This window comes from Nyctibius grandis, chromosome 8, assembly GCF_013368605.1.
Source record: "Nyctibius grandis isolate bNycGra1 chromosome 8, bNycGra1.pri, whole genome shotgun sequence".
Classification (NCBI taxonomy): domain Eukaryota; kingdom Metazoa; phylum Chordata; class Aves; order Nyctibiiformes; family Nyctibiidae; genus Nyctibius; species Nyctibius grandis.
Genome location: NC_090665.1, coordinates 26,137,565 through 26,158,345, shown reverse-complemented (window position 1 = coordinate 26,158,345; position 20,781 = coordinate 26,137,565). Strand labels below are relative to the sequence as shown.

General features: G+C 38.3%; 2 protein-coding genes across 5 annotated transcripts in view; one reads left to right on the top strand and one right to left on the bottom strand.

The window, feature by feature from the left end:
• Window positions 1–2,572: 2,572 nt before the first annotated feature.
• FNDC7 (fibronectin type III domain containing 7) lies at window positions 2,573–14,291 on the bottom strand. Its single transcript, XM_068407003.1, is given in 17 exon segments — window positions 2,573–2,603; window positions 2,605–2,687; window positions 3,295–3,464; window positions 3,467–3,496; window positions 3,499–3,544; window positions 4,100–4,357; window positions 4,359–4,366; window positions 5,257–5,511; window positions 5,925–6,182; window positions 6,879–7,118; window positions 7,121–7,132; window positions 8,591–8,848; window positions 9,365–9,625; window positions 10,335–10,589; window positions 12,437–12,694; window positions 13,760–13,778; window positions 14,229–14,291. Coding segments are annotated over 17 exon segments (2,505 nt in total).
• A 1,059-nt stretch (window positions 14,292–15,350) lies between these two features.
• The window catches only part of STXBP3 (syntaxin binding protein 3), a 34,688-nt gene continuing 29,257 nt past the window's right edge, over window positions 15,351–20,781 (top strand). For all 4 annotated transcript variants that reach the window (XR_011048616.1, XM_068405990.1, XM_068405988.1 and 1 more), the window contains exons 1-2: window positions 15,351–15,452; window positions 20,182–20,231. Coding sequence is in view for 3 of the 4 variants with exons in the window: in XM_068405990.1 (XP_068262091.1) it covers window positions 15,410–15,452; window positions 20,182–20,231 (93 nt within the window). In the remaining variant the exon portion in view is untranslated. The remainder of the gene's footprint in view (window positions 15,453–20,181; window positions 20,232–20,781) is intronic.

Here is a 20,781-nt window from a genome sequence, read left to right as displayed (position 1 = left end):
TTTTGGGGTTTATTTGTTTTTTTTTTGGTTGGCTGCTATTTTTGCTTCATGAAGACGAGAGCTTCATACTAGTAAATAGTATAGAAACCATCTATGAAAACACTATGTCTAATTGTCCTTTCCTCTGATCTTAAAACAAGCCAGTGGGACCCATAAAAAAGCATTTGCCTCAATCTGAAGAGAAACTGAAACTAATCCTGACTAAAGTTTTTAATCATCTCAGTGAGTACCAGTGATGTTTCACATATCAGCAGTGTTAATTATTATTAGACAATATCTAATGCCTGAGCACTGTCAGAGCACAGAAATATCAGAATTGTTTATATGAAAACAAGAAAGCTGTGGCTTGAATTTGATTCCAAAAGAAACTGATTGCTTTAGACCTCTGAAAATCCAGTTAATAGCCACCTAGTTAAACACTTAGGTTTTGGTGACAGTGTTTGACAATGATGACTGCAAAGGAAAAGTATTCAAATAAAACCCTTGAGGAAGAAAGTTGTGAACAATACTTATTTTTTACATTCTTTTTTTTTTTTTCCAAATGAAATGAGAAATAAACCCAACTTTTTATTAAGTAATGCAGGGTGGTTTTAAATAATGTTTCCTAAAGAAAGACTTGTTTGACAGTGAATACATGCAGATCATGTTCTAAGAAGCAACATGTAATTCTTGGGCCATCTACAATCAATTTATTGAAGAGTGAGATTCCCATGAGATTATTTTGTGCAACTGATCAGAAGCAGTGACAGATACCCAGTACAACTGTGTTCTGTGAAGAAAGGAAACTTTCAGAATGCATGGTGTCTATTTTTATAAGCTGAAAATAGTGTTAAAAACCCTGTTGCCTTTGGTAACTTTTATACATAAGCTTCTGAAGACTGTTCTTGTAAGGTGTCTTTGAGTAATTGTTTTACTTTTTATGTGTATGTAGAACCCTTGAACTTGAACTTTGCTTTCTACGTTGGCTGAAAAAGTAACTGCTGTGGAGTGTGAGAAAAGGTTCTGCCTTTTCCGAAAAATGGGAAATTAAAATTTTAGTAGTAACTGTCAGTTCTTCATTAGCCACAAAGCAAAACAAATCAGTTGATGTGAAAAGGACATTATGCTTACCCTCGTGAATCACTTCTCAAAATTGTAAAGGAAGACTTTTTTTTTAAATTTAAATTAAAACAAAATAGCCTTAGAATACTTGATTAAGCCTCAAGCTACTTTTAATTGAGTGCACCTAAACTGCAGCGGTTTTTTTTTAAGGAGTTAGATTTCATTTTTTTAATCTTTATTTCAGCCTTTACTATTTCATTGATACATTAGGTCTAGAACACACCTAATGATTAATAACTATCTTGGAAGAGCTTTTAAAACTGATTGCTTTACAGGGAAAATTACAGTTCAAAATTTGATGTCCTGAATTAGATCTCTGATATGGCTAGCTGTTCAGCTTCCCTCCCTCCCACTCCTCAAGCAGCTGTGACTGTTGCAGTTAAGCACAGATGTCATCTTTCCAACTTCAGGGAAAGACAGACTGAGAAGAGCATTTAGGGAGAATGGTGTTACCAAGAACTGTAACATGCAGGATAGCGGTATGAGAACAGCAGCAAAGAGAAGATGATCAGCCTTGGGGGGGAAAAAAGTCAGCAGTGACTTCTTGCCATCCTTTTGAGACAAGGGCAGTAAGTAGTCCAAAACACCAGTACTTTTGATGCAGAAAGCAATTTTAGCTACCAGAGAGAGAAAGTAAAAGAGTGCTGAAGAGTATCTTGATTTTTTTGGATTTTGAGGGCTTTTCTGGGGAACTATAGGATAGTATTAGAAAAGGCTTAATAAAGCTAAAGAGGGTTTTATTATAAATGGAGGAGAGGACAAATCAGTATTGATAGCAGGAACAGACAAGATGAGGTTTCTAAGTTAAATATGATGGATTTTAACAAACCAGTTACATTTAGGATATACAGGACTCGTGAAGCTTATCCCTCCAATCCCAAAGATTTAAGCAGCAGGAAAAGTTTGATTAATACATCCTAATCTGAATTATGACTATTGTAGCTTACCTCCTTATCTGAACCAGAATTTCCATCTAGATATGTTGTTCTGCATTGCTCTTTCCTCTATAAATCACTATAACAGAATTCAGAAATTAAGACAATTTCAGTTATAGAAAAGCAACTGTCTTGAGAAAAGTTTGTTTCAGTGGCTGCTTTTGAAATTGTTTCTAGCAGTTTACATAGGCAAATAAAGCACAAGACTACCCCGTTGAAACCTCAGAAGAAATAAGGTAGAATAGGTTGACATAAGCTAAACTTTTTTTTTTTTTTTTAATAAAAATCAGAAGTGTGACCTAGTTTAATTTGTAATGGGATATGGCAAGTCTATAAAAGACAAGCCTGCCTTTTATTATGTGCTATCAGATAAATAGTAAATGTTGTGACAGTGTAGAATGCGTGATGGTATACAGGCCACAATATAGGTAAGATTTTTTTTTTTTGTAATTATACGTTATAAGATGGCGGGGTGAGACAAACTGCATAACACTAACACAAGCCCTGACTATCAAATATATATAATTATTTGCATCTTATCTGGAGTTACATGATGCTAACATGTTATACAAACATCATGGATTTGGAATGAATGTACTGTGTGCTCTTACCCATTCCAACAGAGCTTCCAGAACAGGTTACTGAAATGACATGGAACAGTAGGATAAATGTTAGGTGTCAGGTGGTAAGCCGGAAAACAGTAGTCTGTAGAATGGTCCATGCTATACAACTGTGCAATCCCACCAGATAGCAGTAGGTTTATAATGGATTAAATTTATGCCCTGGGAAAAGAATCCCAAGGAAGTTACTACCCCTTTAAACAATCTTTACTTTAAAAATGTGCTTAGGAGTGGTTCATAGAAGTTCTTGATTTGTTTGTTTATTCAGAAACAATAATTCTATAAAACAAATTAGAAGAAAAAATTTAAAATCCTCATTTATTTGCTTCTGTATCTTAACCCCTACCAACCTCCCAACTGAAAATTAACTTCTTTGTATACACCAGGTTATGGGTGATCCAGTTAAGAGGCACCTGTGTAGATAAGTCTGCCCAGTCCCAAAACGCTCCTGTGAAGTTCCTGTCACAGATATTGCAAAGTAGCACCAATAAAGTTTACTCTGGAGTCACACACTAGAATAGAAAAGTTCTATTCCATGCCACCTTTACTCGCGTAACTTCGGATTACATTTTAACCATCCAGCATGCATGGACAAAAATACAATCATTCAAAGAAATTTAGGTTTTAACCTGAATATATTTTTTGGGACAAAATGTAAGCTTCAGCTCCTTATCAGTAACTGGGGATACTACCACTGTGTAGACATCCCCACAAGGTATCTCAGTGATATCACAGTGACTGAGACCCGAGCTAGGGGTACAGGTGCAATTGCCTTTTGAGCCATGTAAATCAGTATTGTAGTTTATCGTTCATCAGAAGCTCGCCAGTATACCCTGATACATTATTGCCGAGTCTATATAGCTTCACCCCAGAAGGGCAAGCAAGCACCTATAAAATAGAAACATTAATAAGCAAACTTTGTGAACCACACTACATTACAAATTCCTATAGTGCATTTTAAAACCAGATGCTATGATTACTGTCACACTAGATACCAGCATTTAAATTATAAATTATTTTGCAGAAAAGCTAAAATAATTCTTGAACTGAACTAGGGAAGAAAGTGTTCTAAGACTCATATCATAGAGCTGGATTTTCAGCCATTGTTTTACACATTGGAATATTGTTGCTCTCTCCTGACTATGGCGGCATTAGCGTTACCCTAACGTGCCCAGAATCCTCTAAAAATTTAAATTGTTGCATAGCATAATTAAAATTAAATAATTGGTTCTGGAAGCAATGTTATCAAAACTTCTTATATGACCACCTGATGGCAGTTACAAGAACAGAGTTTACATGACGTGAAAATAATCCAAAGTGCATTTATTTAAAGAGGGAACTGCAAATGTATTAAGTATGTATTGAATTTCAGCTGCACTATTTGTAGGGGGGGGAACACAAGTAAGTTGTATATTAAGTCTTTTTCTTCCCTATTGCATTTACAATTTACATACTCGAAGAATATCCTTGATATGTGCAACTGGATGTCAAACCCGTTTCACTGATTGCTTTCAGAGATACTGTATAGTTGGTGCCACACGTGATGCATCCCAGGAGACAGTAGTTTTGAAGAGTGTGACACTTTGCCTGTCCTTTTGGAGATTCCAGTGTTGTAACATACGTCTGTGCACCCATCCCAACAGACCAGCTGATATTTGTTACAGATTGTGTCACTTGAGTTAGTATCAGGTCAGTAGGGCAAACAAGGAGCTAAAAAAGAACAAAAATAGACAAGTCAATTCTGTTTGTACTTAGAAAATGGAAGATATTTGGGGGGGTTGCAACTAGACTAGTACATGATCGAGAGCAAAGGACTGAAGACGTGTATTTTTCAGGCAAACATTAGCATGCTGAAAAATACTTGACTATTCTGGCAAGCTTCTAATAAACAGAATGTCAATATAAGTCCAATTTGCCTATAACAGTGAGTTATAACCCTGGAATTATTATAAGATGATTGTTCACCAAGATACTAACAATTACTAAAATTTGTCATCAAAATATCAGGGTACATCCGTAGTTTAATTAAGCAGGGTCCATCTCTACCCCTCAGTCCAGCTCTGCCTCTGTTTAAAGTCTCTTCCTCCACAACGTAAAATGACTGCAGCCAAACTGCCTATTAAAAATAGATCCTGGTCTACGTTAATCTCTGAATTGTGCCTGGGTAAGTGGTACAGGACAAAACTCTGCTAGCAAATTAACAGCAGGAATGGTGGGTAGGATGTGCTTTAATCTGTTCTTCACACTGTTTATTTGTTGACATGGATATCACCTCATTGCCTCTCCCAGTAATATTAAAAGTCAAAATGCTGACAAGAAAGTCATGCATTACATTAGTGGATTACGTTATTATATTTTGGTTAGCTGTGCCAGATGATAATTGGCTGCACTAAGGCTTCTCAGTATGAGGCAAGTGCCAAGTGATCCTTTCTTGTACACATAAAGATACATACACGTTTAAGCAGAGGACATCCAGCAACAGATAGTATAATATGCACACATTGTAATTAAAAAAAAATGCCAAAAATATATAAAGAGGCATAAAACTATTTTAATATTATGCTGCTAAATATTTTCCACTATATACAATTCCCACATACCTGTCTCTAAAGGGACACTGTAGCTTGGTAAGCTCTGTCCTGCTGGTGATCTTGCTATAGCACTAACAGAGAAAGCAGATCCACAGGGAAGATTAATTAGGGTACAGGAATTTCCAGAGCTTGTGCAATGCCAAAGTCCAGCCTCTCCTCTGGCAGTGACAACATATGTAGCTTCTTCATTGTTAGATTGCCAGTGCACACTGATCGCAGAAAGAGCCTCCTTTGAGATATTTTTAATTTCAGGACTGCAGGGAGCTAAAATATTTCATATTAACAGTATTTAAACAGATTGTTTATCCATACTATGAAGTAAGTTACACATGAAAATTAAATTCTAGTTAAAACTGACAAACTACTTTAGAAAAGTATATGATCCTTAAATGTTTACTCCTGGTGAGAATTTAGAACTTGTGACAGAACTGACAACATCAGGATTTTGCACACAAAACCAGAGATGAATTGTAAATGTGATTTTCAAAAACTTGGAGCTATCAGAAGCTTTCAATCCAAATCTGTTTTTAGGTCCCTGCTTACAGTGTCCTTCCAGTATTTTTTTTTAATTTTAACAGTTACAGTAACTTAGCACTCCAGTAATGCTTTTCATCCATGACACACTGCAGAGTCTAACTATTTCTTCTGCTAAAGGAAAATAAGAATGATCGTAATACCTGTTGCCACGTACTTAGATGCACATGACATGTTGCTGCCCCTGGCCTCACTGAAAGAATAAACTGTGATGTTATACTGGGTGTTGCATTGCAGGGCAGACAAGGTGCAGGCCGCAGCGGTGTCGTTGCAGAGCACCACGCTGCTCCAGCCAACAGCTCTTGTTTCGTACATTTCCGCACCTCGGACAGGAGCCCAGGTGACCTGCACAGTGTCGCTCGACACGAACACGGCCCTGAAGTCGCTGGGGCAACAAGGTGCTGGGAACAGACAAGGCAGAAAGGGAAACTCTAAACGTGAACTGAAAACTGGCATGAAATCAAGAGAGTCTTGTTTCGTTTATCTATGTGCTTCATGTCTTAAATCTCCAAAGGTGACCGATATTGTGCAAACAGTTTCACTAATCCCAGACTTACTTCTTGAATTAATTCAGTACCCCTTCTTCCAAGTCAATAGAGGGCATTCTAATGTATAAGTAAGACACAGAAATTATGTATATCCTTGATTTAAAACCTAGAGGTTAAATAATGCTAACAATGTTCTTCATTTCCCATTGAACTTGTTATTTTCTCATTTTCCAAATACGAAAACTCTCTATGAGGAAGTTTAAGACTTTGGTACACCCTTCCTAAGGCAATAGAAAAAAAAAAAGCAGGACAAGAATTCAAATGTTATGCCAGGACTGTGTGTTATTCATATGTCCTTGCCTGATGATTGTGAATTGTTACAACTACTTTCAAGTTTGTAAGCATGTTGTTGCACTCAACTATGCAAGTTAAACTCAACTGCAATGTCAAGTGGTTCTTTTTCTTTACTAACCTTCGTGTGTTTTGCCCAAAAATTGAATAAAAATAGAAGTTAAAGTCATTATCTTCCAATAAAAATGTCCAATCAGCTCTACCATAAACACAATTAAAGGATCCAAAATGAATTTGCAAGAACACATTGCTACTTACCAGTAGTGTAATTGAATACATCACCTAAAGGACTCTGCCCTGCTTTGTTATATGCAAAGACACTAATGAAATAAGTGAAGCCACAGTCTGACTGGAAATGGCATTGAGTATGCGATGTGTTGCAGTGCACTTCCAAGCCATCATCACTCTTCACAAAAACCACATAATAATGACCAAAATTGACGCTAGACCATGACACCAACAAGTGGCCAGGTTCATCCTCTTCAATTGATATATTACTGGTGCACAAGGAACTTAAAAAAAAAAAAAAAACATTTAAAAAAAGAAAGAAACAACACTTGTAATCAGAATATTTTTATTTAAGTTATACTTTTTGGGGAATAAAGGAAAATCAGGACTACATAGAATTATTCTCCTCAGCTTGAACAGTTGTTCTGTCTCGTTCAAGAAAACAGCAACTTATCTGCCTTTATAGAGGATGCTACTTACATTTAGATGAAAAGTGAGCATGATTTTTACAGAACAAAATAGATGCTACCTTCATGTCTTACAGAAAAGAGATCTGCTTAAGGAGCCCCTGTGAATAAAAACAGTGGCACCAGGCAGTATTTCAGAAGGAACTGGCACAATCTGTGCTCGTAAATAGTAGTTTTGGATGACAATCAGAATACTAGCTTGAATAAAAGTTGGCATCCAAAAGCCTTTATGTGGAAACCTTTTATATATTGGTATGTAACTCACTGGCTGTGTCTGATAGAGCTGTCCTTTACTCAGATTTTCCTTTCTGGTGTCATCCCAGAATGTCACATTAAACTGCGAACTCCATGGCTCTTCCTTAAAAGGAATTTACTTTCTTTCTAGTTCTAAAGTTTAGCTTGCTGCTATTAGAGTGAATATACATGATCTACCTGAAGCAATGTTGCTGAGAAGACTACAGCCCACAGCTTAGTAGTTGTCTCTTTGCTTAAGGCTCTCTCATCCTGTTAGATCCACCTCTGAGTTGCTAACATGGATGATCTCTAACTCATATCAATGAGAAGTCAAAATGAGGCAGGTTACATCAAATAATTAAATAAACAATGTTTTGTCTTTAAGGTAGCACATAATAACAAAAATGATTTAGGTTTTGCTTACGTGAGCAGTTCATCTAACAGGTCAGGAAGCCATAATCTCTAACATGGCAGTGGTGCTAAGTAGCTGAAACGAGCAACCTTTTGTCCTGACAAAGTTGCTACCTCTGAATGGTCTGTGACTGTGTCTTAACTTAGTCTAGTGGTGCTACTTTAGCTGAATGTGGTTATTTGTTGACCTCCTTTCTAAGTAACCACTAGATTTAGCCTAGAATAGTTCTCAGCCTAAGGCCAGTCCTTAATGCTATTTCCTCACAGATTTCTCCCGATCTATTTGTGACAGACCTGACACAGTAGGACAGATCTGTTATTTCTTACATTAGTTTTACACTCAGAAAATTGACTTTAGAACAGGTACTTCTGGTAAGTGGAAAATGCAGGCTTAGTGGTTTGGCCAACAATACATACACCATTGCAAGTTTTCCTCACAGAAATATGAAGAAAGTTTAGACTATTATCCCTGAAATAGACAGGTATACGACACAGTTCATGTATGACGTTCAGAAGAAGAAATAACTATTTGAGAACTACTTGTGAATTGCAATGGACTAACTTACATTTGAAATTAAAAGAAATATATGTTAAAATGCCATAATCTATATAAGAATCAATGACACATACTAGTTTTTAAGCTTACTGCATCAGTAGGTTTACTGGATCCAGCGTCATTGTATGCTGTGACAGAAACGTAATATTCAGAGCCGCACTGGAGTAATGGCACCATGCAGGAGGCAGATGATGTGTTACACTTCAGTTTCGAGAGTCCACTGGAGGCTGTCACACTGTAAGTTAGAGCTCCTTCTGTTGGCATCCAAGAAACGATAGCTCTTAAAGCACCGCTACTAAAAGCTACTTGAACATCCGCTGGTGCCTTAGGACCTACGGTATATTAGTTTGGAACACATAAATACAACTTATTATATGGGCTACAGACATGATCTTTTCCATAACTTGCAAACTAAGTACAATTTTTGTAGTACAGACCTTACCCTCGTTCATATTAAAGTGACAATTTTTTAAAGAAATAGTTCTAGTTGTACACCATTAAAAACCTTTCTGTCGAAACTCCTTGCCTTATTTGAATATTTACTTCTCACAGTAAGAAAAATCCTCAAATCAGTCTAAGATTGTGTAATCCTTACCCAGGCCTGTCCTAGGTACAACTTTAGTGATAGTTAATGGTATCTTTACCTCAGTAATATTCATAAAACATAGCCATGTCATCTGAGCTTTCATGAACTTTGAGATGGGGGGTAAAAAATTATATGATCTGAAAATCTACCCAATGTATCTTTGAAAAACATAACACAATCACACATACACATAAATACTTCCTGGCATATCTTTTTTTTTTTTTTTAATGCTTACTTGCTTTCAGAAAATAAAATTTCTTACTTGTTCTTTGGTTATATGTGAAATCATCTCCAGGTATCCCATTGACATTCCAGGCATATGCCTTGATAGTATAGAGAGTTCCTGGATCTAGATTTGTAAATATCAAGGAGGTATTGGTGGTGTTCTCCTTCAGCATTCTGCCCAAACCATCTGATCTCATGAGGGACACAGAGAATCCAGCTGCCATATACACAGCTTTCCAGCTCACTGCAATGGAGTCACAACTTGGAGAACTAACAGACAGAACTGGAGCAGCCAGGACTGTTGAGAAAGAACACCAATTAAGCTTTTGTTTTTTCGGTAATACTGTTTGAAAGGGCCAAATTTTAAATGAATACACAGTAACAACAATCACCAAACTCTGAGAGAAAAATTCAGCGACAGCAAAAACAAAAAAATAAATTAATGCAAGACTGACAGAATAAATATGGAAACTGATTTGGTGCATCCATTATGATGTTACAGGTTTTGTAAAATGAATGCAACTCACACACAAAGTATGAAAGGTTGAGTATGCGGAAGAATGAAAATCACCAGAAGATACTGCATTTCCTGTCCTCTAAGTTTTACATTGTCTTATTTTATACTTTTAGTTGTTTCTTCATTTCTTCCATTCCCTTAAGTTATGTCTTTTGTTAAAATAAAATCTGATTTTGTTAGAATAAAATACATATATTCATATAAATTCTAGTAAAACTTCCTATTAAACATTTAACTTTAAGTACTGTCATAAAGTAAACGATTAATCAGACTCTCGTCATGGTCATTAAGTCAGATGGCTGAATTCTAGTAGTCAAAACTGAAAGGAGAATGTGACCAATACAATCTAAAATATAATATTATAATAATTCAGTACTGCTACACTGTTTGTTTTCTGTTCAAATTAAAAAAAAAGGATGCTTGCATGAATGCTTTATTACTATAGTAACGTTACAGAATTTGAAATAAGAATAAGAATTTGAAAGTCCACCTGTTTTTGCTTTTCTGAAAGGTGAAGGCTGGCTTTTTCCTCCTGAATTTATAGATCTGATAGTGATTCTGTACAAGGTGGCAGGTTTCAGTCCCGTCACTGTGCCTGGAGAATTTGTAACTACAGTTTCAATGAAGGAATCTCCATCTTGTGCAGTCAGCAGATAACTAGTAGCCCCAGGTACCGCTCTCCATTCCACTGTGATACTGTTTGCTAAGTTTTGAATAAGCTTGGTCAATAAAGGTATGTCTGGAGCTAAAACAGAAATAACGATAGACATACTGAATTTTGGGAACTCAGCCCCGTGAAACGCGAAGTGCTCTGAACGTTTCACAAAGCCAAAGTGTAGGACAAATGGCCTACACTTTCTATGAATGTTTAAAATTTAAGTTAAATGAAGTTTAAATGAACATTAACAAAATACACAGAGTCTTGAGATATTCTAGACCAACTTTCAACTTTCAATAAAAATATTCTAGTACCCTTGAAATCACTATTTAAAATGACCGTTATTTAACCTAGGTTGCACTGAGAGGTCTCTTTGTCTTGCTCTATAGCCAATGCTATAGGCATATAGAGCTCTATACTGGATGTTTATACAAAGCAATATACAAAGTAATATACACAAAGAAGAAGTGGATGTTTATACAAAGCAGTCTGAAATAGGATGCTGGATCATAGGTATTTCTATATCAGAGCAACATTTAGTTTGGAAGGGACCATGGGAAGTCATCTTATCCAACTCCCTGCGCAGAGCAGATATACTTAAATATACAATAACATGACACAGAAAATATTGCAATGAAATGCTTCTCTTATGCTAGGCTGCAGGACATTCAGAAAGAGTCTGCTTTTGTGTACTACAGTCACAAAAGTAACTACAGAGAATGTGTTTCTTAACCACAAGTAATTTATGTTCAGTAATCAGGATTTTTAGACTAGAATCAGCATATGTAAAGCCAGTGCATATATTGGAAGGCTGCAAAAACCTCACTAGAAGAGAAAAAAGATAACATGAAGGTGTATCCCACCTAAAATTAAGAAAAGGAATGAAAAAGTATTTGGGATGAAAGTATGCACCTTGAGGCAAATTTATTTCTAGCAAGGCAGCTAATTGGGATTTCAGAGACCGTAGCAAGTATTATACATGGTTATACGACTCCTGAGCATTATGTCTGCTCTTCTAGTCCCAAGCATTTTCTTATTCAACTGTAGTCAGATACTCTTTTTTTGCCCCATTTGTAAAAATGGTAATATATATTCTATATGACCATGCCTATGGAACATTTTCAGGTGTGTCTTTTGCGATCTTTAAGCAAGTTATTGCACTACGATTTTTTTTCCCTTTTAAAATATTGTCTTTAGTAACAATTCATAAAAATTTCTGGGCAGGAAATCCTTATGCAAGTCTAAAGGAGTTGCTTGCCTAACTGTCAAGTAGAGAATATCTAGCACATGATTTATATAAAAAATAAATTATAGAACATTAATCATTAATATCTGTTCTCCCATAACTAAGCTAGCAATAGAGGGTTTTTTATACTTTTCAGGATAAACAGTGCTACTTTTTTATTTTCAATTTTTATTGTAATAATTACTTTTATAAGAAACAAATTCTACTGGAAAAATAATGGCTATATCTAAAAATTATCAGTTAAATTATTTTAAAAACAATTTCAACAGAATATTTTTTCAATTACATTTCAGTGATGAAATAAAAAAGCGGTTGTTTATGCAGAATCTTCTTCAATATCCATCAATGACTTATATGCTACATGTCCTTTTGTGAATTAAACAAAAATGCCATTTATCAGCATCAGTACTGAAAAATGTATATAGCTTCACATCTGCATTTATAATGAAAGGGTAGGTGATTTGAAAAGCCGCAGTCTGTGGCAAGTCAGGGAAACATATATATTAAAAAAAAAGGCAGAGTGGAAAAGGAGCTAATCATACTAATACTGAACTCAGTAGGAGAACCAGCAAAAGGCTTCAACAGGAATGCCAGGTATTCCCTACCAGTTCAATGAAGCATCAAGGATAAAATCCCCGTCCTACAGAGGTCAATGGAAATTATACTTCACAAAGTTTCTCTTACCAACCTGTTGACTGCATAATCCGTGTTTCTGCAAGAACAATTCCATTCTTGTCAATGGCTTCTGCTTGTATAGTATAAATAGTATTGGGAATTAATGAAGTTAGAGTTCCTTTAAGTGTAACATCACTAAAATGAGCCAGTAATGAATGGCCTACAGTATTCACAGATGTAGCTGTGACTCTGTAAGAAGAGGCTCCTGAAAACTTGGGCCATCTGAGATAAATGCTTCTTGATGTCACATCGTATATAGACATAGAGAAACCTAAAAAAAAAAACATTATCAAAAACCAATTTCAGTCATTCCTGAATTTAGTCAAGTCTTGACAAGAAGATTGTTCAGTGCCTTATCAAGCATCTACGTGACCTAATTTTCAGATGATAAGCATTCCACTGAATTTGGAGGGCTATTTCCCTTGTTCACGTTTGTAATCCATTAATTACTGTAATAACTGCTGCTTCCTCTCATAATATCATGTTGTGATGATGGCGATTTTTCTTAAAACCCCATATGCTGTAGTCTAATTATTTTAAAAAATACTGGGTATAATCTGTATGTGAATATACAACCAGTGTCAACAGCATTCCACACACAAATAAGATCAAATGCTTGTTTTGCAAATCATGAAAAGAATACACTACAGTAAGTGTCCAGATACTGCAACAGCATGGCTGCAATGATTAAGCATTTAAGACTCTTGACAGTGCAGTATATGCGCGAACATATACTATCATCACAGAATGAATGAATTCTGAGAGCATTTCTTGTAATCTTGCATTCCTCATATTTTAAACCAGTCAGTATTCACATTTAAGGCAACAGGAGCTGTAGGCACAAAATATGAGACTGAAGAAGGTATAAAATGTTGTATAACATCGGAAATATTTGCACTTAGGAGATCATGCTGCTTCTGGTGTAGTTTTTGGGTTGGTTTTGGGGTGTGTTTTTTTTAATTAAAGATACAACAAATAACTGGGTGCAAATATGGAACACTTTGAACCCTACTTATAGCACAGTTAGGCAGATAATGAACAGCACAATTTGTCCAGCTGAGTGTTCTCCCTGGTTCATGCTAGTGTCTAGGCATAAGTGGTCTGTCAGAATCTTTGTGTGAGTGTCCGACAGAATTGGGACTTCTAAAACTGAGGTTTAAAATTTATAAAGATATCAACACAGATTTTTTTTAAAGCTGAATCAAACTTGAAAACAATTTTTGTTTATAAAGCTGCTAGAACTTACAGAATGTTTTATTAGAAATCACACATATGTATTCTCTACAGACCCACTCAAATAAGCAGGCAAAAACAAAACAGCATTTTTAAGATTTACCTGTGTTAGCTGAAAAGATCTGAAAAGAAAGACGTAAAAAAATTAGAAATACAAAGTGAAATATTTTACTTGGAAAATTAAAAAACTAATAATGTTAGTAACAACAACTTAAAATAGTATATTTTTTAAACACATTTTCCTGATGTATTTGCTCAGATTCTTTAAGCATGGAAAGTTTTATGCAACCCATGAGATTTGGTACAGGTATGCAGATCACAGTATTTCTTCATTTTCCTCCTGAATCTGCCTATTGATCCAGTTTTCAGTTGTTGACAGACTTTGAAAGACCTTGGGTCCTACTATATTATTTTATTTTTAGGTCACTTGTAAACACTGCAAAAGTGTAGTAGTTACAAAATATGAATGTAGAAGTGGGGTGTCAGATAGTCTCTACCCTAACTTTTAGTTTACTTATACAAAGAGTGTGTCATTCTTGAAAAAAGTTTTAAAGCAAACGAGTTGCACTCACCATTTCTAGGCAGTTGAAAAGCAGTCCAATAAATATTAATGATTTGCTTTTTGCACCGCACATCTTGACAGAACTTTGTTCCAGCCTTCACATGGGGATGAGCTCAGGCCGATCCCTGCTGTCACCAGTAATATTTTGCAGCAGTGCTGTCACTGTAGGTTTACTCCCTGGGATGAGAGGAGGTCTTGGTAGGTTCGGCCCTCCTCCCTGCTGGCCTACAGCCTGCCAGCGGTTACCACAACCGTGCTGAAGTAAGTCCGACATAGCATTGAACTTCTAGGCAAGCAGGTGGTGTTTTTTTTCCCCTTCTGATACAGGATGAAGTTTCTGTCTTGCTTATACAAGATTCATAAACTAATTAAGCCCAATGTAAATTCAAAATTTACTGTTCAGATTATTATCTATCGCCATTTTTGTCCACTTACAAGAATCTTTTTTTTTCTGTCAGGAATGATGCCCTGGTCACAGTCCCCTTTGAATGGAACACCTCCATACTGACTGGGAACCACTCTTCCTCATGCTTTGCGCTGTGGAAAGAGAAATCTTAACTCTCATTTCTTCGTATTCGTACCAGCTGCTGGTTCCCCTTTGACAACACACCTTTATGTCTTCAAACTATAACTTCTGACAGAGTAGGCGTCACGAAGCGGTATCTTTCTATTAACCAAGAGCGTTTTCTTTGTTGGCTTACAGGAACGTAACAGCGACCCTGGGGACCGTTTTTATGAGGGAGCCACAGCGCCGAGGGGTTTTACACCCCGAGGGGACCCGCGACCACGGCAAGTTTCGCGCAGGCCCCCCCCGGCCAGGCGGTCTCCCGGCCCCCCCGGCTGCTCCCCACACCGCACAAGGAGCCCTCCTCGGGGCTCGGGAGGCGGCTCCCGGCGTCCCGGGCCCCCCTCCTGAGGAGCAACAGGACTCTCGTTCCTCAGGGAACAAGCCCTGGTCACCGGGCGCTTCCCCAGCGTGAATTTCAGACCCCACCATCGCAGAGAAGGAGGCCCCGCAGCTGGCACGTCGCCTGAGGGGCGGCTCGGCTCCGAGGGGCGGCTCGGCTGGCGGGAGCCCGCCCCGCCCCAGGAGCAGGCAGCGGCCCCGCCCGCCGCCTCTGAAGAGGGCGCGGCGGGGCCGGGTTGGGAGCGGCGCAGCGGCGGCGGGTACAGGCGGGGCTTGCAAGCAAGATGGCGCCGGTGGTGCGGGGGCTGAAGGGTCTGGTGTGGCAGAGTGAGTGCGGGGTTCCGCTTCGCGCCCCCTTCTCCCCGCTCCCTGGGGCTGGGGGCGGCCTCAGGCTGCTCGGTGTGCCGCGGCGCGGGCCGGCCGGTCGGTAGCGTTCGCCGCTGCCGCTGAGGCACCGCCTCCCCGTAGCCCGGCGTGTTGGGGTCGGGGATCCCCTGGGCGCCGAGGGTGAGGCGCTCCCTCCTGGCGCGGCTGGAGGCGCGTTAGGAGCCGCGCCGCGTGTGGGAGCGGAGGCGGCCGGCTGGGCCTGCCGCGGGCGGCGGGAGGGCTGGGCCCGGGCGGCTCTGTGGGGAGTCCGGCGTGCGGCAGAGGCTGGAGGTGGTTGCTCTTCCCCGGCTATTTCAGGTAGTGACTCCTCGGGGTGGCGGGAGGCGGCCGGCCCGGCTTCGGCGGTGCCGCGGGTGTCTGCAGTAGTAGCACCTGGATGGAAACGTTTTTGCCTTATTCCGAGATAAGGGTGAACTATACAGGCTATAGCCATCCATGCCGGCTCTTAAAGAGGTTAAACTGAAGTCAGCTCTTCAAGGACTTTCCTGTTGCTTCCGAAATTACAGTTTTGGAGAGTGCTCCCGGCTTCGGAAGGGGCTCTCTGGTTGTCTGTCACGAAGGGGCACTGCCTGCTTTATGCTGGGCTTCACGGTTTTCGGAAGGAAAAGCTGAAGGTGTCCCCAGGTACTTTCATAAATGAACTGCAGGGTTTATTGCCTCGTTTAGGAACAGGTTCTGCCGGTGTTTGGTACAGAAAATGAAGTTGTAACTATTCCATGTCAGTGGAGTAGGAGGGCTAATAGTATTTCAGGTACTCTGAGACCTTTGGGGAAAGGCATTAGTAGCTACCTCACGCTGGACTTAATTGTACTGAGGTTGTCACTCCAAGAGCAGCTCAGCCAGTCTAGTGACTGTCAGTGAAATGGGAAGGGCCTGCTGCCTTCTCGTCTGGGTTTTTCCTCCGCTGCTCCCACCAGCAACCGCCAGTCTGCTTGCTCGTGTCACTGCAAGAGAAAATAGAAAAAGGGGTGAAAGAGGAAAGCAGACTGTTCCTGTCGTGTTCAGTCCTTGATTGCTGGCATCTGTACCCTGCTCACATGAGTTAGATCCCGTTGTTTAAAACCTGACCTGTAGAAATCCCTGCTTTTGCTGCTTTGCTTGTCCTGTCTTGCTCTGTTAAGTCATTTGTGCCTTTGACTGTAAAGCGATTAATTTGTCCTGAGGTGTTTTATAGAAGACTTAGACCTCAGAAGGAACGAACCTGATCAAAGCGCTAGTGCATCATCAGAGCGTATAAGGACTTTTGGAAGTGACATAGCCAGTGTGGACAAGACGGTGAGGAAGAAAGATTAGAGTGATGGTGAGGCAGTGTGAATGATAAAAGATTTATATTGCAAACTTTGTATAAAGGAAGCTGCTTCTGAAAAGAATGCTTTGTTAGATAACTAGTTACTCTTGCCTTTCTGAGACTACAACAGCAGTGAAAATGGGTGAACTAGGTTTTAGACATTGTCCGGCACTTTGTTTATAGATAATTCAAGGCCATAAACTGCTGCTTGCTACTGTTTCAGCAAACATGTTTTTTTTTTAAGGCTGGTTTGTCTGAAAATAATGTGTCAGTGATGCTTCCTGTGCAGGTTGTTGTCAGTGTGTATCTTCTGTTCTGCGAATAGGCAAAGAAGTTGTACTGTGTGTACAGAGTGTTGTACCTGTGTTCTGGTATGGTGCTGTTAAAAAAACCTGCTTTCAATTGTGATAGTCCTTTCTGTAGAGTGCAATTTTAGACCGAATCTAAGTGTGTGAAAACGGCACTTCACCAAAGCTTGTTGCCAGGTAACTTCACAGTTATGGGGATGGGGGAAGCTACCTGTATTTAGGAGGCAGTAGTTCCTGTGGATAAAATGATAAAATTAACTATATACTGCGTTTCTGTGTGTGTATGTGCAAATAAAGCTATTTTCATGAGGAATTCTGTCTTTAAATTTTTTACAAGTTTAAAATTTGATCTAGACTTGTATAATAATATTCTAGCCTAGCCATAGATATTTGTATTATTTTTTTTAATGATTCAGCATTTCTGCAACTTTATTTTCCAGAACACTTGCTTACAGTGGAAGCTAGTTCAGTCCTTTCTTCAGGAAGTATGTTATAAATGGGTCATTAAATTTGCCAAGGTGTGGTTTGCTTTTTTTTGTTGTTGTTGGTTGGATGTGTTTTTTTTTTTCCACACAGTGATTTAGCAGTCTGCTGTTCCGTCAGGGTTGTGTATAGTTCTTATCAGGATCAGGAAGTAAAAGTAGAAGAAAAATTGAACGTATTCAGAGAAGACAAAATCAGATAAGGTAGTTAGGATACATGATTGGTGTGAAATCTGTAAGAGGGAAGTGAAAGCTTAGACAAAAATGGAGCACTATTCATACCTTGGCTTTATGATTGTGTTTGGTGCATTCAGAATGCTTACTGGAGACAATGAGATGATTTTGAGAGCCTATAAACCAGTGTAGGTCAGTTATTTGGGTAAAGTAGCTGCAGGTTGAGGACAAAGCAAATGGCAGTTGGAATGGTGCAGGGGCAGGTACACTGTATCTGGTACACTGATAGCTTGGAGTAAAATATCTTTTAATGATGGGAGAAAGCTGACATATTTTTGATTACAGAAATGAAGTTCAAGACGCAACTGGATTATGCATTTCTATGTTCTGGTTTATTTTGTAGGCAAGTAAGTTAAAGTATTGTAGAAAAAATACATTTGAGACTTTGGACAAGGCTGTCAGATGCTCAGTTTATTAAAAAGAGCTTCCTGTGTAATGCTAAGGACTAATTCCTTGGTAAGAGTGTTCTCAGAAAATATGAAGGTTAGTGAAATCTTCATGAGGCTAAATATTTGTTCCTATTCCTTGTGTACAGACCTAGAAAAAATTCTAAGCAACAAATATAAAGTATAAAAGTGACAGGAAAAAATGTGCCTGTATTACATCTGGGATTCAAGTATTACCAAGCAGTGCATCTTGGTTGTGGTGAGTGTTCTGTAATTTTGTAGAGAGTATATCTGAAGGAGTCATAGGAGTCTCTACACCAAACTAAGCAGACCTAGAACTTGCTGAAAACCGTGGATTGTGTATAACAGGAAAGATGTTGAGTTGGAAGCAACCCAGAGGGCAAATTTGAGGAATGATAATGGATTTCAGGAGTTGTGTAAGCAGAAAAAGGTTCAGGAGAACTCAGCTTGAGTTCTCGTGTTTAGCACCATAAACAAAATACACCAATTGCATCCCTCTTAAAACATGTGCTTTTTGCCTAAGTAACTTTTAGACCAGTGTTTTTGTCAGTTTGTGAGATAAAGCAGAGTGTATGGTTTTTAAGTTGCTATGAAGAATATCAATGCTGCAAAAAGTAACTAAGCATGTTGGAAAGCCAAAGCATAAAGTACTCATCTTTCAAAAGAAACTTGTGTTAGTGTGAAAGAGTCTGTGTAGGACATCTTTGTAAAATATAACCGTGAGAAGCATGCAAGATGACGTCTTGGGAGTGTTGCATGCTATGCAGTGCTAGAGTTGGTGAAACGGAAATGAAATGAAGGCTGGATGAGCAGGTAGGCTGCTCAGCTGGAAGAAACTGCTGAATTCTGAGGCTCTGGAAGTTGAGGGTAGAGATGGAATATCTTGAAATAGTGTCATGCCAAAGGGACTTGGACATAAGTGAATGTATTTATAAACACTGAAGAAACAGATGTACTTTTTGTTGTATGTACACCTACTATTCTGAAACTTCTTATGGTGCTTTCACTTGGCAGTAATCACAAAATGTGTGCTGGATTTGCTCATTTGTATTGTAGGCTTCTGTTTCTATTACTTTCATTTTTTCATTTGGGAAAAAAGTCTAGCTGTTTTAACAGACAGCAGTAGCCATCAGCTTAATCTGACATTCTGTTCTCTGGGATGTCAATGACCCACAGGTTTTAAAGATCACCAGAACTATGAGATGCAACTTTCAGGAGTGGGGTCATCAGGCTAATGAAAGCTCGATCTCACAGCAGTGGTGTATATTGATTAAGAGAAGATTGAGGAACTGTTTAAAACCTGTTTATAAATGTAGGAATAAAGAGGTCTGATTATTCTGTTCTCTTTTTCCCAGAGATGCTGACTCCTGTTGCTGAATCCTGTACAAGCTTTTTAATTGATGTTTTTCCCAAAGTTGTCATAGCAGGAAAAGATAATGGATGCCTTATTTAAGATAACTTTCAATTCCTGAAAGAACTGGTGTTTTCTTAGGCTTATTTTGAAATTCTAGAGAAAGAGCAAGGATGTCTGAAGTTAGCATATATTTTAAAATAGGTCTGTTTGTGAATGTGTTGGTCCAGCTGTCTTGTCTTAGAGTAACTTAAATTTTTTGTATGTGCACAGTCCATTTAGTGGAAGAGTTCACTAAAAGAATAGAAACAAAGTGAAATATTTACAGGCCTGTGATCATTCAGACTGATTTTTATGGAGCTGTTTAACATTAGCAAAAATTAAAAATTCAGCTGCATCTTTTTGAAACAGACAGGGACAGTTTGTAGTCAAGAATTCTGTAGAGGTATTTAGCAGTTTTGTGTGTGGGGTTTTTTTTTTGTTTTAATCCTCCCTTTTTAGGTCTTCAAATGCATGAGTCTAAATGGGTGAATTATTTTTTTAGTGACAATTTGATTCCTTTAACTGGTAAACTGTTTCTCTCCTTTTTTTTCTTACAGAGCTAAAATCATCAATATTTGATGACTGCAGGAAAGAGGAAGAATGGAAGGTATAGTTCTGTTATAATTTTTGTAAGAATGTTAGAATCACTTGAGCAAGTAATCTGTATCACTGAGTATACAACAAATAAGTATCATTTAATGGCTGTCATTTTTCACTTAATTATTTTCTATCCAAGCAGTGGATTTTAGTTCTGTTAACTCACATCTCTGTATAATACATAATGAAAAGTCGAAGGGCTGGATTAGGAAGAACAAATGGTCAGTTGTCTCGATTCCATTACGTTTTGAAAAAAAAATTGGAAACTGTTTCTGTTCACTTTTCTTTTGAAAGACTTGTTCTTTATTAATTTCAAAAATTATACTGCTGTGCAATACATGCAGATCAGGATTCAGCACTGCGGTACCTGTTAGAGCTCCTTAAGCTGTAAAACAGTTTTGGAACAAGAACAGATATATTTAAGCAGGCCATGGGGTAAATTAGGCAGGAATTCAAAAGGCTTGTGTCAAAGTGAAAAATTTGAAATATTTTCTAGTATGACTAGTGGGAACAAGCTGCTTATTTAAGATGGAGCTTGTCTTTTGAAATCCTGTATGTAG